General features: G+C 43.5%; 3 protein-coding genes across 3 annotated transcripts; 2 read left to right on the forward strand and 1 right to left on the reverse strand.

Moving 5' to 3' along the window:
• Positions 1 to 2660: 2660 nt before the first annotated feature.
• Positions 2661 to 3177, reverse strand: MELLADRAFT_109385 (uncharacterized protein; the record flags this gene model as incomplete). The annotated part of the gene is made up of 3 exons (XM_007413428.1): positions 2661 to 2693; positions 2829 to 2936; positions 2995 to 3177. The coding sequence occupies 3 exons, from the start codon at positions 3175 to 3177 to the stop codon at positions 2661 to 2663; spliced, it is 324 nt and encodes a 107-aa protein (XP_007413490.1).
• Positions 3178 to 3397: 220 nt separating this feature from the next.
• On the forward strand, positions 3398 to 4917 carry MELLADRAFT_78587 (uncharacterized protein; the record flags this gene model as incomplete). Its single annotated transcript, XM_007413325.1, has 6 exons — positions 3398 to 3497; positions 3565 to 3693; positions 3797 to 3937; positions 4010 to 4086; positions 4162 to 4448; positions 4514 to 4917. 6 exons carry the CDS (start codon positions 3464 to 3466, stop codon positions 4620 to 4622), a joined length of 777 nt encoding a protein of 258 aa, XP_007413387.1.
• A 2251-nt stretch (positions 4918 to 7168) lies between these two features.
• MELLADRAFT_56929 (uncharacterized protein) lies at positions 7169 to 8540 on the forward strand (the record flags this gene model as incomplete). Its single annotated transcript, XM_007413326.1, has 1 exon — positions 7169 to 8540. One exon carries the CDS (start codon positions 7773 to 7775, stop codon positions 8514 to 8516), a length of 744 nt encoding a protein of 247 aa, XP_007413388.1.
• Between the last annotated feature and the right edge of the window lie 8719 nt (positions 8541 to 17259).

The following is a 17259-nucleotide window of genomic DNA, read 5'->3' on the forward strand; positions in this document are numbered from 1 at the left end:
TCATCGGAATGGGTACGTGGAAACTTGTACCACGTCCCGCCAAGCGGAAAATCATTAAGTCTAAGTGGGTGTTTAAAGTCAAGAAAAACATTGATGGATCTCTTGACAAGCTCAAAGCTCGATTAGTCGCTATGGGCTACTCTCAGGTTCACGGAATAGATTACTCTGAAGTGTTCTCCCCGACTACTCGGATGGAGACTCTTCAACTCGTTTTCTCTCTTCTCGCATGCAAGAAGTTGGTAGGCAGGCAGATTGATATAAAGTCGGCATTTCTCAATTCTCTTCTCACAGAATCAATATACATGACCCAACCGCAGGGGTATGAAGATCCTGAGCATCCTGATTGGGTTTGTGAACTCCAACGCTCTCTGTACGGCCTGAAACAGTCACCTAGGCTGTGGAATGCGGAACTGCACAGGATTCTCATCACTCTCAATCTCACGCAATCCAAATACGATCCTACTCTCTATTTTCGTTTGGTTGATGGCAAGCTTGTGGGAGCTCTTACTGCTCATGTCGATGATCTGGCGATTGTCGGTGAAGACTCATTTGTGCAAGAAATCATCAATGCCATCTCCAAGAAGTTTGAAATATTGTCAAACAAAGAACTAACTCATTTCCTCTCTCTCGATATCAGTCGTGATGTTCCTGCACGAAAGGTTTTTATCTCTCAGTCACACTACATACGAGAACTCATGAACAGATTCTTACCGTCTGACTCTATCTCGGTCAAAACACCTACTGATTCCGCTTTCAAAGATCTCACTCCTCGAGCTGTAGGGGAAGAACCCTCACCTGGTCACTATTTGAGTCTGGTTGGTGCTCTACTTTGGGTTGCACAATGCACCAGACCAGATGTCTCATTCGCCGTCAACCGCTTATCTCAATATCTCCGTGACCCATCAGCCTCTCATTGGGCTGCAGGTCTGCGTGTTCTTCGATACCTCTCGTGGACGGTCGATTTACGACTCTGTCTGGGTGGATCTGCTACTTTCTCAGGCTACTCGGATTCGGATTGGGCTGAGGATCGACACGATCGTCGGTCTACTACCGGTTACACCTTTCGTTTTGGGCATGGTCCAATCTCGTGGAAATCACGGAAACAGACCACCGAAGCCGAGTACAAAGCAATGTCTGACTCGTGTAGGGAAGCTATGTGGTTTAAACATCTTCGGTTTGAACTAAACATAAGAACCCCATCAGCAATACCTCTTCATGTTGACAACGAAGGCGCGGAGGCTCTTGCGAAAAATCCTCAGCACCACTCGAGGACTAAACATATTCACGCTCGATTCCACTTTGTCCGAGAGTGTGTAAAGAATGAGGATGTGACTATATTACATGTATCCTCTAAGGACATGTTGGCAGACATGCTTACCAAGCCTCTACCACGTGTCTTGCTCGAGCGTCACAGAGCCATGTTTGGTCTGGTCTAATTTTGTCTCTTTCTTTTTCCTTTTTTTTTTTTGTTTTTTTTTCTTTTCTTTAAACTCTCTTTCTCTTTCTTTATGCTATCTTATGATATTTGTTTGATGAAGCTAGCTGGACGCAAGGGGGGGTGTTGAAATACTTGATGTCTCATGATGAACTCCTCTCGTACTCCTTATGTCATCTGTCATGTGTGCTTTCCATCTACTGCTTCTTGTCCATTGTTTTCTTTTATCTCTCATGACGGATCATGTGAATCCTCTAGTTCTTACATAACTAACAAATGTTTGTTACGTAGTAGTGTTGTGTATATATACAACCTGGAGCTGCACTAGGAAAGGGTCTCTTTTCCTCACCCTTTCCATTTCATTCTCGTGCGCTCCAGGTATGTATTTTCTTTTTCCTTCATGTTGTGTGTGTTACTTATGAAATTGAAACCACCCTTTCCATTTCATTCTCGTGCGCTCCAGTTGATCGCAACACTTTTAAGCTCAACTGAGCTTGATGTCTTTCAAAGATGATGTGATTCAACTTTTTCAACACTTGGAATCAGATGCTGCTTCAAAAATTAAAGACTATGGGTTCAAACATGAAATACCGAAGGTTTTTTGTATCATTCATTCATTTCGATTGTCTTCATCCGATTAGAACCTTGATACAAAGATTAAATGATTGATCTTCTTTCTCAAATTTGCATATTCATCATACCAATACTCAAATTAATTGATACCAATTCCCTGATCATGTATTCAAACCTGAATGTTCACAGCAAATGACAGCAATAATCATATTATGTCAATTCAGACAAGCTCAAACAAAGTTAAATCATCTTGAGGCAAAACAAGTCATTTGTCAATTGTGATGTTGCAAGAAATGAAGTTGGTGTTAGGTCAGAAGGCAAGCACCCCCTGTTGCCCTACCACTAGCTAGTTGAACAAGATTCTTTTGGACAAAGAACAGAATAGCAACTACCAAGGAAAAAACAGAAATGTTTACCCAATATGGTCTTTAAACCTTTACTTTTGTCTTCAAGGAAGAAAAATTATGCGGTGCCTGTTGTTTTCACATCTAGGGGATGCGCTATACTGCAGGTCAAAGTGCTTGGATTCAGTCTCTATCTTTGGGAAATAATTTACCATATTTCATCAGTGTTACATGAGATCAAAGGACAGCGATGCTACAAGACGTCATATAAATATGAATCAGTATTACTAGATATTTGATTTGCCAAATCATACAATGGCTCCTTCATATGTCATCCTGCACTGGAGGTTGTGATCCAAAAATGATTGATGTGAAGCCTGAAGGTGATGTTGGAATTACTTCTTAAGATGCGGAACTCAGATAATAAATTACTCCGGTGATTGATACAGTGATCAAGGAGATCAACCTCCGCTGACAGGAGGGATGACAGCCAAGAGATGATGGGCATGAACGGCAATGTTGGCTTCCTGTTCCAGCGGAGCCATCTGGTCATCTACAGCGAATAATGATCGATCGAGTACATCCTGCAAAAAAACATTTCAGCACATAAAATTCCAAACGAGCTAGAATCACTGATCTTACGAGAAATTTTACCCATCCATTTGACAATGCAAGAGTTTTCAGAGACTCTCGTACAGTCTTCACTGTAGAGCTCGTTTCATATTCGACGTGAGGCAGGGGGAGCTCCAGCGATTGAGGTTCATCGGGGATAGCATCCCGGGCAGATGCAAATAATAGAAGGGTGACGAAAGATTCAGTAGCCATGGTGTGAATAGGCTGAGCACGATGTGGATAAGCTGAGCATCATTTTTGGATGAAGTGTGTGTTTTGTCAATAAGCTGTAGTTTCACTCAACAGTCACATACATATCGATCACTGACTATAAAGCTGTATTCTTATATGTAAACTGACCAATCAAGCTTAATCCTATTCTTGACAATTCGACTTTGGAAATCGAGCTTCACGGTCAACAGCGGAAACCCTACTTTATCCGTCTCCTTACCTTACCATCCAACATATCCTTCAATCCTCAACCTCGAATCAAGATATCATGTCCTCCAGTCTATGGGCACGCTCAGCTTGCTGTTCGTATATGGTTCATTGGATCTTATTTTCTCAATGGAGTTACTAATTTGACAAACTTATTCATAGCCGGCATATCGGTTAGCAGCAAGGCTCTTGGACCACTTCAATCTCGAGCATTAAGCGGTCGGCATTTTATGACCACCTCATCCACTTCTTCGGCTCCTCTCTCCTTCAAAAAGGATGAAACCTTATCTGGTGTGCTTCCAATCTCCGATTTTGAAGTTTTCGAGCCACCACTAGTATCATGCACTGAATACATAACCTTTCCTTCGGGATCTTTGAATGTAATTTTATTCAGAGGATAAATCTATTTTGAAGAAATCATTCTCAACTACTACTTCGATCAAGTCCCCGACTATCGCATCTACTCCTTCTCCTTATTCTCCTGCATTCGATTTAGCTAGACAAGGGAGTAATCAACTCAGTCTCGAAACACCACGTCAGTCAAAGTCGTCCTCACATTAAATTGGATCACCTTCGTTGTCCATCTGATAAATACGATACTTTTTAGGAAACGGTGCGGAATATGTCCTAAGTACGATCGATAAGATCGTTAACTGGGGTCGACAAGGTTCAATGTGGCCAATGGTAAGTATATCTTCTCCTGTTGTCCTCACTTTCTGAACTCTGAGATCATCTTTGTCTTTGGTTTCACACGAATAGACTTTTGGATTAGCATGTTGCGCCGTAGAGATGATGCACATGGCCGCTGCTCGATACGATCAAGATCGTCTTGGAGTCGTCTTCAGAGCTTCACCTCGACAATCTGATATCATGATTGTAGCTGGAACATTGACCAACAAAATGGCACCTGCTCTACGAAAGGTATATGATCAAATGCCGGAACCTCGATGGGTGATCAGTATGGGTAGTTGTGCCAATGGTGGTGGTTATTATCATTATTCTTATTCGGTTGTACGTGGTTGTGATAGGATCGTACCTGTTGATTTGTGAGTCCTTTCAGCCTGGCCCTGTGTCTTTTGTTTTGTGATTTACGTTCTCTATGGTTTTATAGGTACGTACCTGGATGTCCACCCACTGCAGAAGCTCTACTCTACGGTATGCTTCAATTACAGCGTAAGATGAGAAGAAGTCGAAAGGGAGTCTTGTGGTATCGCAAGTAATCTTATAGATGTTATCTTATTATCTCTAAGATGTACAACTTGCCGAGATACATCTTTTGGATTTTTTTTGCCCGATCTAGTTAGAGACATCCTGTGATCAGTCTGAGGCACCTATATATTGAGATAGATCGATGTTTCCTTTCGTTTATACTTCACTGCCTTTTTACTTTCTTCCTTCGAAGCCTATGTTTTGTGATCGGCTTTTTCAATTGTAGACGAGTCTGTAAATAAATGAAGCTACACATGAGGGCCAGATAAGGCTATGCACTTGTAGAGACACCATCGAGTGTGGCTTTTCCAGGTGATGGGCGCAGCGGGTCTGAGGACAGGGCGCGCACCACATTGCGCAAGAAGGGGGACGACTCTTTGTGTACCTGCACTTCCGACTGACGGGCGGTCGTTTTGAAATCTCTGCGCGCGCTGTTGCAGCGAAATTCTCGCTCAAAGTGCGCGCAGTTTAGCCCGTCAAATATATCCAGGAAGCCTTCTTGATCAAAAAATGTTGCAATTTGTCAAATTTCAAAAAAAAGTTCAGAATGGATATGATAGATATGGGCATGGTATCAGCTAGCAGGTTCAAAATCCAGCTCTACGACGGGTAATTCAAAGTTAACTTGAACCAAGTCCGTCTGATCTTGAGCAAGCCTTAGCATGTAGCGAGATGGAATATGAAGTGCTGGGAGTTGACTTCCTTGATGACAATCATAAACACAATCATCACTTGTTTGCGGGATTAGGATTGAGTAGATCTTTGGTCCCAATTATTGAATTACTCTAGCTATGAGCATCTCTGGTATTTTTTCAGTTTTACGGCTGTTCATGAAATTCGTGTCATGAACAAAAAACCACAACTCTTTTTTGGAAACGCCACGCGCCAATACAGCGCACATGTATAAGCATATGCTTCTAACCACAGCTTGGTTAGGTCAACAAGGTCCACCTGGCTCAATGTGGGCCCCGTGGGTATTAAGGGGGCTCAAGTCAAAAAATTTGCGGCCTTTTCTTAAAAAATTGGGGAAAGCTTTTTACAATACCGTGCTGTGAAAACTTTTCCCAATTCGTAAAAAAGGGCGGTAAAAATTTCTTTCGGATCTCCTTCTGAGCAGCAGATTTACACAAATTTGTGTATATTTGCTGCTCAAAAAAGTTTTTTACGATAAAAGTAGTAAAATATTTTGACTTGAGCCCCCCTATTGGCTCCAATCCCCTACGCTTATTTTTGACACCTCGGAAACGACAATTGCCAATTCCACCACCACTGCCCAATTTGTACCCCATGGGCCAAAGTACGTTAGTTTTCTTTCTTCACCACCACTGACATTTATGCTGACATGTTGTGCCATCCCCTAGCCAAGAAGTTACAGCCTGGAAAGTATGACCCTGGTCTGAAGGTCTTAGCTGTGCAATACCTCCAAGAAGGCAAGACAATTGCAAACGTACAACGTCTCTTGAAATCACCAGTTAGCCCGCGCACCATCTCACAATGGCACGTGCTTTATCGACGCACTGCCGCGGTGGTTCACAATCCCGATGATTACGAGAAGCTTGGCAGGAACACCAAGTTGACCGATGAAGACCGGGACTTTATGCTTGAGCTACTTGATGGGAACCCTGGCCTCTATTTGGATGAGTATTGGCGTGCTGTGTACCATCAAAGTGGTACTTGGGTCTCTCTCAACACCATCACTAACAACCTCAAGATCCGACTGAACTTAACTCTGAAAAAGTCTTGGACCGTCCATCCAAATCAAAGCTATGAATGCTTTTGGAGTCTTGGAATATGACCTAGTAGTTAGAACTACAGCTCTGATGAGCAACAATCTCGAACAACAATCTGAAGAAGAAACCTCTGACCTAGTAATTAGAACTACAGCTTGTCGTGGTATTAGTATACCACATTTGCATCCTTGTTGTCTCCATTCCTGAGAGAAGAAATATGTGACAACTTTCTATTTACGTTCAAGATGAGTCAAGACCTTCAGGTCGATGAGTTAGGAGTTATTATGTTATGACAATTGGAAATGAAGAGTGAGAAGGATATGGATTGGGATTAATTGTACAATTTCTTTTTCTTTTTGTGACTGTTTGGGAATAGGTCGCTTGTGACCTGAGATTTGAGTAGTATGGCCCGAGCGTTCACTTTGTTCAAGTTACGAGTTAAGTTAGATATATAATGACCACAGTTGTACCACCCAGTTTCTTTCCTCATCGGAAAGAAACTGTAAGTGGTCTTTCTCTTTAAACTATTGCAACTTGTTTTACCACATACTTACATTTTATCGTCGACCTTCAGATTAATTTTTACTTACATTCTCCCTATCAAATCTCACTTGATCACCTTTTTCCTGTTGCTAAACGCACAGGTTTGTCTGTTTTCTCTTTTCCTCTACTATTTCATTTTTATTTCTCGTACTAATGTGTGTGTGAATTCAGGTGTGTTCTTAGTTCTCAGAAGCTCGTTGAAGCTCTGTTTTTGGCTTGCGCCGTTGTACTCACCTACACCTGATTTCCCCGGGTTAGTATTCATGCTTTACAATGATCGGAAAGAAACTATTAATTTTTACTTACATTCTCCCTATCAAATCTCACTTGATCACCTTTTTCCTGTTGCTAAACGCACAGGTGTGTTCTTAGTTCTCAGAAGCTCGTTGAAGCTCTGTTTTTGGCTTGCGCCGTTGTACTCACCTACACCTGATTTCCCCAGGTGTGTTCTTAGTTCTCAGAAGCTCGTTGAAGCTCTGTTTTTGGCTTGCGCCGTTGTACTCACCTACACCTGATTTCCCCAGGTGGTCTTTTTCTGCACGGCTTAGCCAACTGTTAGCTTCAACGCTCTCAAACGTCACTTCTTCACATGGTAGCGGGAGTCTCGATATTAATCGACTCTATACACGATCCGACTATCTTTGTCATTAACACTTCATGCAATCGGAAGACAAATCAATAAATCCAACGGACACTGAATCTGTTTCATCTGATACTTCCTCTGACGCCTCTGTTAAATCCAATAAGACTATCAAACATACTTCTGGTTTAAAACCCCTCGTTCTACCCTCTAATCTACCGTTATCTCCATCTAAATCTTATAAATCATCTTCGGCAATCATGTCTTTAGACAACTCCACCAATGTCGAATCCTGAACCCTCCTACAAATGTTTATTCAACGAACAACAAATCTACTTAGCAAGTTCAATATCAAGAATGATTTAAACGATGAAAATTACAATTATTGGCATCTTGTCATTCATGAATCAATTGAATCTTTAGGTTATGAATCATACTTAGACATTAAGGACCACGTAGATACATCCCTTTCGGAGGAGAAACATAAGAAAATTAGGTTTCTACTTACGACTTGGATACTTAATAAATGTGATGGTGTCAACGGTGAACGAGCACGTGATAGTTTAACTGTCAGAGATCCTGTTACTAAGGATATGTCTATCACTTACGATCCTTATATGTTATGGAAATTTCTTAAAGAGTATCATTCCAGTATCTCGGAGGCCAAGTTGAAGAATGTAGAATCAGCTTTATTAAACATGAAACAACTCAGATCAGATAACATGAAGGTTCACATTGATAAGTTCTCAGCTTTACTTCGTGATTATTGGAAGTTCAAAGGAGATATGTCCGATGGACAAGTCGCTGGTACCTTAATTAAGAGTCTGAAACCCGGATATGAGATCACTGTGAATATCATTTATCGAGTTATCCAGCCTCTTACTTTTGAAAAGGTGAAGAATGAATTGTTAATGGCTGAGGAGGAACAGGAATATGTAACTCCTTCTTTAACTCAGTCCAGTCATCTTGTATCCAACTATCACGCCAATCCCAGTCAACTAGTTAAGTGTACAGAGGATAGATGCACCGCCAACATAGATGCCTCGGATTGAAAAATCCGAGGCATCATCAGATGGAAACCCTCGGACAGGTCTTGTCCGAGGATTTGATTCGAGGTATTTTTTGACGCAAAATAATACCTCGGATCAAAACCTCGGAAAGATTTTGTCCGAGGATTTGAGTCCGATGATAACTCGGATTTTTCAATCCGAGGCATCTTTGTTGGCTGTGATGTGTTGGTAATACTTATTCTAATCCCCACAAGCCCGAACAATGTTTCAAGAAGCCAGCTAATTTTGCTAAAAGAGATGAATGGATGAACAAACAAGACGAGAAGAAACAATACAAACGAAGAAACTATCAGCACCAAGCTAACCACACTGAAGCTTTGAGTTCTATTCGAGGAGTGAAGATTGTTAGACCTCCTATTGCATCTGCTCATGCAATGACTTTTCTCATTGATTTCCAACCCGATGATTCCACTATGACTCAAGCTATTAATGTTCCAGATGTTATCCCGGTGGTAGACATATCTTCAGCCTTTATACAAGTTCCTGTTCCACATGATTTAGTCTATCCCGTTCAACCTTTGGTCTATCCTGTTCAACATCTTTCGGTCCTCGATCTTCATTCAGAACGATCTGCTCAAGGATCCGAATTTGTGGACTTCGATGCCTCCGCTTCTACAGCTAAAACCGATGATGGTATCTGGGCCTTGAATGACACAGGAGCCTCGCATCACATGTTCAATGATTTAAATTTCTTTGAAGCTTCGACTATTAAACCTCTACAAGATTCTAACAAACGACTCAAATTGGCGGGTGGTGATGCTTCACTGGCTGTTCACTCGACTGGGTCCGTAAAACTCAAAGCGGGTGATGGAACTATATTCACCTTAGCAGATTGCTTATATGTTCCTGATTTAAGTCGTAATCTCATTGCTGGAGGTGCCTTGTTGAAAAAAGGAGTAGTCACTATCATTAATTCTTCTGATCCCGAATGCTTCAGTCTAGTGATGGGTCAATGTGCGCTTTTTAATGGCGCGTTTTCTGGAAATCTCATGCTGGTCTCACTTGAACCTGTGAGTTCTTCTGTCTGTCATCAACAACCGGTTTCTCAATCTCACTCGTGTAATTTGCAACATCAACGACTAGGTCACATAGATCACAGGTACCTGGATGAAATGGTGAAACACGGGAGTCTGGATGGGTTGTGTACTGGATCTAATTCTATTCCAAGTTCCACTTCATCTTGTCCTGTTTGTATCAAATCTAAATCCAAGAAGCTTCCGTTTTCTGGTTCACGACCCCGCTGTTCTTCATTTCTTCAGAATGTTCACGTAGATTTAAGCGGTATAAATCGTGTTACTGGACTACACAACGAGTCTTATTATATCTTGTTTACCGACGATTTTTCTTCCTTCCGTCACATTTTTCCATTGAGCAATAAATCAAAAGAGTCTGTGTTTAATATTTTTCTCAAATACATTGCGTTGGCTGAAAGACAAACCGGTCGTCGTGTCATTCAATTCACTATGGACCAAGGCAGTGAGTTCGTCAATGCTATAATGGAAGAGTACTGTGAGAATACGGGGATTGTATTCCATTTCACTGCTAGCTATACGCCGGAACAGAACGGAGTTTCGGAAAGAAGCAATCAAACTGTGACGACTAGAGCTAGGTCTTTCATGATACAATCAGGTGTTCCTCAAAGTTTTTGGTACGAGGCATGCGCTACGGCAGTTTTTATTATGAATCGTACAGTCACTTCAGCTTTACCAACTGGTAAAACGCCTTTTGAATACTGGTACTTTCGAAAACCTAGTGTCGGTCATCTGAGGGTATTTGGATGTCAGGCTCATGTACTGATCAGGAAGGGGGTCAGGGAAGGAAAGTTCACTGCGCGAACTACAGAAGGTGTTTTGATCGGATTTCAAGATGACAATTTTAACTATCGGATCTTTGATTTGGAAACTCGTAAGATTGTTCTTAGTCACAACGTAACGTTCTCAGAGTCGACTTTTCCTTATCTTTCAACGTCGACTACTCCGAGTTCTACTTCTTCACCGCTGTGTTTCGACCCAGATGTAGCACCACCATTAAATGTTGAATCACGGAATCGGTTTCAAGTTTTAACAAATCTGAACGAGGACAGTGAGGAGGATGATGCATTCCCTTTACCTCAGTCAACACAAACTATGTCAGATCCCAAGGAGGGTCTGCCTTCTACTGTACCTCTCATAACTCCTACTCCTGCGGTTCCATCTCGCCGTTCGGATCGAACAAAAGCACCTGTAAAATACACTGGCATGGGTGGTCATGCATATCTTGAAAACTGCACTTTCGTATCGGCTTTTTCAATTTTTTCAGAAGTCTTCTCGGCATCCACCATTGATGTTCCGGTTCCTAAGTCGTACAAATTCGCTGTCAACGGTCCTGAAGCGGAATCTTGGAAGATGGCATGTCAGAAAGAATTCGATTCCTTAGTTAATAAGGAAGTATGGGAACTTGTTGAGCCCCCTACTGACAAGAATATCTTGCGTGGCTTCTGGTTATTCCGAAAGAAGTTTCACGTCAATGGTACGGTGTCCAAGTACAAAGCTCGTTTTGTTGTCATGGGAAATATGCAACAGGAAGGTATTGACTTTCACAAGACATTCTCACCTACCGGGAAGCCTTCATCACTACGACTTATCATTGCTTTCGCTGCATTACAAGGCTGGGAGATCCACCAGATGGATGCTGTTACCGCATTCCTCAATGGAAATCTGGAAGAAGAAGTTTATATGTACCAGCCAGAGGGCTTTGTCATTGGTTCAAAACGTAAAGTTTGTCGCTTGCAAAAATCTTTATACGGCTTACGTCAATCTCCTAAGGTTTGGTATGATGATGTCGTCGACTTCTTGATCAGTATTGGTTTTGAGCAGTGTCCACTTGATCCATGCATCTATACACGAGCTACGTCCAACACCTTCACGGCTGTCTATGTTCACGTCGATGACATGGCTATTACCGGAAATGACATCTCCACATTCAAGTCTCAAATTAGTAAGAAATGGGAGATGGAGGATTTGGGCGTTGCTACAACCGTCGTTGGTATTCAGATTATACGACAGGCCCCTCATTGCTACACGATCACTCAGTCTGCGCTTTCTCGAGCTGTTCTTGAGCGATTCAATATGCTGGATTTGAAAACAGCGTCCACTCCTTTTCCTGCTGGACTTAAGCTCTATCGTGCTAGTGAGGACGAAGCTTCCGCTTTCAAACTTGAAGGGCTCAACTACCGAAGCGCTGTGGGTTCCTTGATGTACCTGGCCCAGTGTACACGGCCGGATTTGGCTTACGCTGTAGGCGTTCTTTCTCAACACCTGGATTCACCTGCACGGAAACACTGGGATGCTGTGATTCACGTGTTTCGTTACCTCCTTGGCACAATCAACTTGGGGATTTCCTATGATGGTGAACAATCTTCTTCGACAGCGATCAGTGGTCTCAAGAGTTTCAATTTTCCTCTTTCTCACTGTGACGCTGATTGGGCTGGTGACAAGGAGTCTCGCAGGTCTACTACGGGCTACATTTTTCAGCTGGCCGGAGGGCCTATCTCTTGGAAGTCGAGGCTTCAGCCTACGGTGGCCTTATCATCCACTGAAGTGGAGTATCGAGCTATCACCGAGGCAGGACAAGAGCTGGTATGGTTACGAGGAATGCTTGCTCGCTTTGGCTTTGAAGACCCTAATCCTACGGTATTGAGAAGTGACAACATGGGCGCAATTCATTTAACAACCAAATCAATCTTTCACGCGCGCACGAAACATATTGAGATTCAGTATCATTGGATCAGGGAAGTGGTTAAACAGGGCGCTCTTATTGTCAAACATTGTCCCACTAATGACATGATAGCAGATCTCCTCACGAAACCATTGGGACGCCAACAATTCTATTATTTGCGTCAAAAGCTGGGGCTCAAGCACATTTCTCCCTGAAGATCTTGAGGGGGCGTGTCGTGGTATTAGTATACCACATTTGCATCCTTGTTGTCTCCATTCCTGAGAGAAGAAATATGTGACAACTTTCTATTTACGTTCAAGATGAGTCAAGACCTTCAGGTCGATGAGTTAGGAGTTATTATGTTATGACAATTGGAAATGAAGAGTGAGAAGGATATGGATTGGGATTAATTGTACAATTTCTTTTTCTTTTTGTGACTGTTTGGGAATAGGTCGCTTGTGACCTGAGATTTGAGTAGTATGGCCCGAGCATTCACTTTGTTCAAGTTACGAGTTAAGTTAGATATATAATGACCACAGTTGTACCACCCAGTTTCTTTCCTCATCGGAAAGAAACTGTAAGTGGTCTTTCTCTTTAAACTATTGCAACTTGTTTTACCACATACTTACATTTTATCGTCGACCTTCAGATTAATTTTTACTTACATTCTCCCTATCAAATCTCACTTGATCACCTTTTTCCTGTTGCTAAACGCACAGGTTTGTCTGTTTTCTCTTTTCCTCTACTATTTCATTTTTATTTCTCGTACTAATGTGTGTGTGAATTCAGGTGTGTTCTTAGTTCTCAGAAGCTCGTTGAAGCTCTGTTTTTGGCTTGCGCCGTTGTACTCACCTACACCTGATTTCCCCAGGTTAGTATTCATGCTTTACAATGATTGGAAAGAAACTATTAATTTTTACTTACATTCTCCCTATCAAATCTCACTTGATCACCTTTTTCCTGTTGCTAAACGCACAGGTGTGTTCTTAGTTCTCAGAAGCTTGTTGAAGCTCTGTTTTTGGCTTGCGCCGTTGTACTCACCTACACCTGATTTCCCCAGGTGTGTTCTTAGTTCTCAGAAGCTCGTTGAAGCTCTGTTTTTGGCTTGCGCCGTTGTACTCACCTACACCTGATTTCCCCAGGTGGTCTTTTTCTGCACGGCTTAGCCAACTGTTAGCTTCAACGCTCTCGAATGTCACTTCTTCACACAGCTCTGATGAGCAACAATCTCAAACAACAATCTGATGAAGAAACCTCTGACCTATAATATGGTACAGAGTAGTAGTGATCTGATTAGTATAAGTTATCAATTAACAGATAACTGATCTTTGATTAATGAAGAGGACAGTTTTCTGTTCTCTTCCCAAAGATATGATTATATTCACCTAGTAGTTAGAACTACAGCTCTGATGAGCAACAATCTCGAACAACAATCTGATGAAGAAACCTCTGACCTACAACAACAACAACTTGGTTAGAAAAGATAATGGACAAATAATGAAGAATGAGATTAGTTTGTACCTATAATATGGTACAGAGTAGTAGTGATCTGATTAGTATAAGTTATCAATTAACAGATAACTGATCTTTGATTAATGAAGAGGACAGTTTTCTACTTGATCAAAACAATGTATAACAGGTTTCATTAACGATCACAAAGTGTTTGAATAGAAAGAATGTTATGACCCTATCACGGGTCACTGAGGTGTCACAACTCGTGACATATGCCACCCTCAATCTCTTACTAGAGCAGCGCTCCACATGTATATGCTTTTCTCTCACGCTACAATAATCATACATCGTAGTCATCACCTTTCCTTCTCTCTGTCCCCATCCACGTCAAGGCCCCCTGAAACAGGCCATAACACATTGTAGCGTCTATCTGTGACGGACTGAAGGAATCAAATTGAAGTACAAGAAGATAAAGAAGAAGAAAAAGTTAAAGAAATAGAAAATTAAGATAGAAGAAAAAATTTTAAGAAGAAGTAAAGAAAGAAGAAAATTGATTGAAGAACAAGTAAAAGCAGTAAGAAAGTTCATTCAAGTAGCAACCTTGTAGAAGAACAAACCCACACCCACACCCACCACACCGTCCTTCCAATTACCAACCGAGGAGACCGAGTCGACTGATAGCAATTCCTGGCACAACGCTGATACGGTAGACCTGAGACCCAACATGGCCACTATGGAGGACTTTAACCGACTGTCCCAGCAGCTGACCGACATCAATAATCGGCTTAATCTAGAGAATGCTCAGCGTAATGACCTCGCTGCTAAATTAGCTGAGGAGACCAACTTACGGACTCAAGCTGAAGCACGGGTCGCTCAACTAGAGGCAACCCAAGCCACTACCAGCGCTCCATCCAACACCCCTCCCACGCAGCCTGCTCAGACTCCGACTCTCCCGATGCCGACACCCAGTGCCGGTCCTACGTTGCCGACGATCAAAGTCGCTACCCCCGATAAGTACGAGGGTGCTAGAGGGGCATTGGCCGAGGCTTATGCGAGCCAGGTGGGAATCTATATTGCTATGAACAAGGCTCTGTTCACGACCGACGATTCCCAGGTTATGTTCGCAATTTCCTATTTGACGGGCGAGGCTATTAAGTGGGCTCAGCCTTTCCAACAAAGGATTCTGGACCCTGCGGAGCCAAAAACCAACCCTGTCACCTACCTGGAATTCACCCTAGCGTTCGAGTCCGTGTTCTTCGACTCCGACCGTCAAAAACGCGCAGAGGCAGCCCTACGTGCATTGAAACAAACCAAGTCAGCGGCGGAATACACTATCCGCTTCAATCAACTCGCACCTACCACCAAGTGGGAGCTCCCAACGCTTATCAGCCACTACAGGCAAGGCTTGAAGAGCGCCGTCCGGATCCCCACGATTCGTGATCAATTCGACGATCTCGAGAGTATCACACGGCTTGCTTGCGCAATCGACAACGATTTACGTGGAGAAGCTGCCGACCCGGCCACCATTGCTCGTTTGTCGAATCCGGACGCCATGGACATTTCATCGGCGCGCTTCAACATCTCTTCTGATGAGTATAACCGTCGGATGTCAGGCCGTCTTTGTTTCAAGTGTGGGAAGCCAGATCATATGGCTCGTTGGTGTGGTACTAAGAGTAGAGAGGGAGGTCGAGGAAGGTTTGGGAATAAGGGGAAGGTAGCCGAGTTGGAGGCCAAGATAGCTGCTTTGCAAGTGGGATTGGGAAATCAATCGGGATCTTCATCATCAGCGGCGGATCTATCAAAAAATGGCGCAGCTCGGGAGTGACAGATGTGCCACCCCCGGGCCGGAGTGAGGAGAAATCAACAATGGAATTAGATTCATTTAATGTAGATGCAATAAACAAAAATGACCCTCGTGTGTTTACCTCTATTTCATTGTCTGAGACTCCCTGCACCACATCCCCCAAATCCTGTAGTTTTCAAGCCCATGCGTTGATTGACTGCGGCTCCACTCATGTTGTGCTCGGCAAGAAATTTGCAGAGCGCACCGGTATACCTGTGTCCGAATTACCATCCGTGGGTGAAGTGTACGGCTTTGATGGTGCCCCACGCGCTGTCGCCCACGACACAAACCTATTTATTAACGACGACAAGCACAAGACAAATTTCTTAGTCACCTCCATCAAAGATTCTTACGACACGATACTCGGTATGCCGTGGCTACGCAAGAACGGGCACCGTATCAATTGGAAGACAAGCACGTTGAAACCTCACGACTCACCAAAAAACATCGCAGCCATCAACACGGCTTTGTCCAGCCCGCCAACATCCCCCGATTGCCTTGAGGCCCAAGTGGGGAAAACGAGGGAACGTGACAAGGGGGCTCTCTGTGATTTAGAGATTACGCCCCCGCGATGTGAGTCCAGAAATCCTATCCCACCGCTACTATTTGACACAGACAACAAGCAGGATGTTACTATATCACAGCTCCAGTGTATGAAGACAGACCACGCATTGCACTTACCGGACACCCTACAACGACCAATCTGTTTGAACGGCAACCCTGAGACCATCGCAGCCAGTGAAACGGCTTCGTCCATCCCGACAACATCCCCCAATCGCCTTGAGGCCCAAGTGGGGAACGCGAGGGACAGCCACGAGGGGGCTCTCTGTATTACAGAGACTAAGCCCCCGCGATGTGAGTCCAAAAACCCGTTTTGGCCGTTATTGCTTGACACAGATGATGATCAGGATCTCTTGCCACAGCACCGGTGTACAGAAACGACGAACCTACCAGACCCACACGAAACCAGGGGACCGGTTATCAAACCACCAGTAACGACCATCGCCACCACTAAAGTGGTGTCGCCTACTCCGAAAACCACCCCAAACAGCCATAAGGCCCAATTGGGGACCACTAGGAAATGCGGCGAGGGGGCTCTCTGTAATAATGAGATTAAGCCCCCGCGATGTGAGTACAGGAACGCTCTAGACCCGGCACGAGATTCAGTTGACAAGCTTTTAACTCACAATAACAGGCTTAAACCGTCCATGTGCGCTGCCAGCACGTCCTGGAACCTGTCGGCCAAACTCGCCGCCGACGATGCTAGAGACAAACCTGAAAAGTCAGCAGAAGAGTTGGTGCCAACGCGTTATCATTGGTATATTAACATGTTCCAGAAATCGAAAGCCATGACTCTACCTCCACACCGACGATACGACTTTTGGGTTGATCTCATACCGGGGGCAACACCACAAGCCAGCAAGATAATTCCTCTATCGCCCGCCGAAGAAACTGCGCTAAACTCCATGATCGACGAAGGTTTGGCCAAAGGGACGATACGTCGAACTACCTCCCCCTGGGCCGCCCCAGTCCTCTTCACAGGGAAGAAAGATGGGAATCTCAGACCCTGTTTCGACTATCGGAAATTGAATGCGTTAACAGTGAAGAATAAGTATCCACTACCTCTCACTATGGAGTTAGTGGATAGCTTACAAGACGCGGAAAATTATACAAGTCTGGACCTTTGTAATGGGTATAACAACCTGAGAGTGAAAGAGGGAGATGAACAAAAGT

Source organism: Melampsora larici-populina, assembly GCF_000204055.1.
Source record: "Melampsora larici-populina 98AG31 unplaced genomic scaffold MELLAscaffold_36, whole genome shotgun sequence".
NCBI classification, from domain to species: Eukaryota; Fungi; Basidiomycota; class Pucciniomycetes; order Pucciniales; family Melampsoraceae; genus Melampsora; species Melampsora laricis-populina.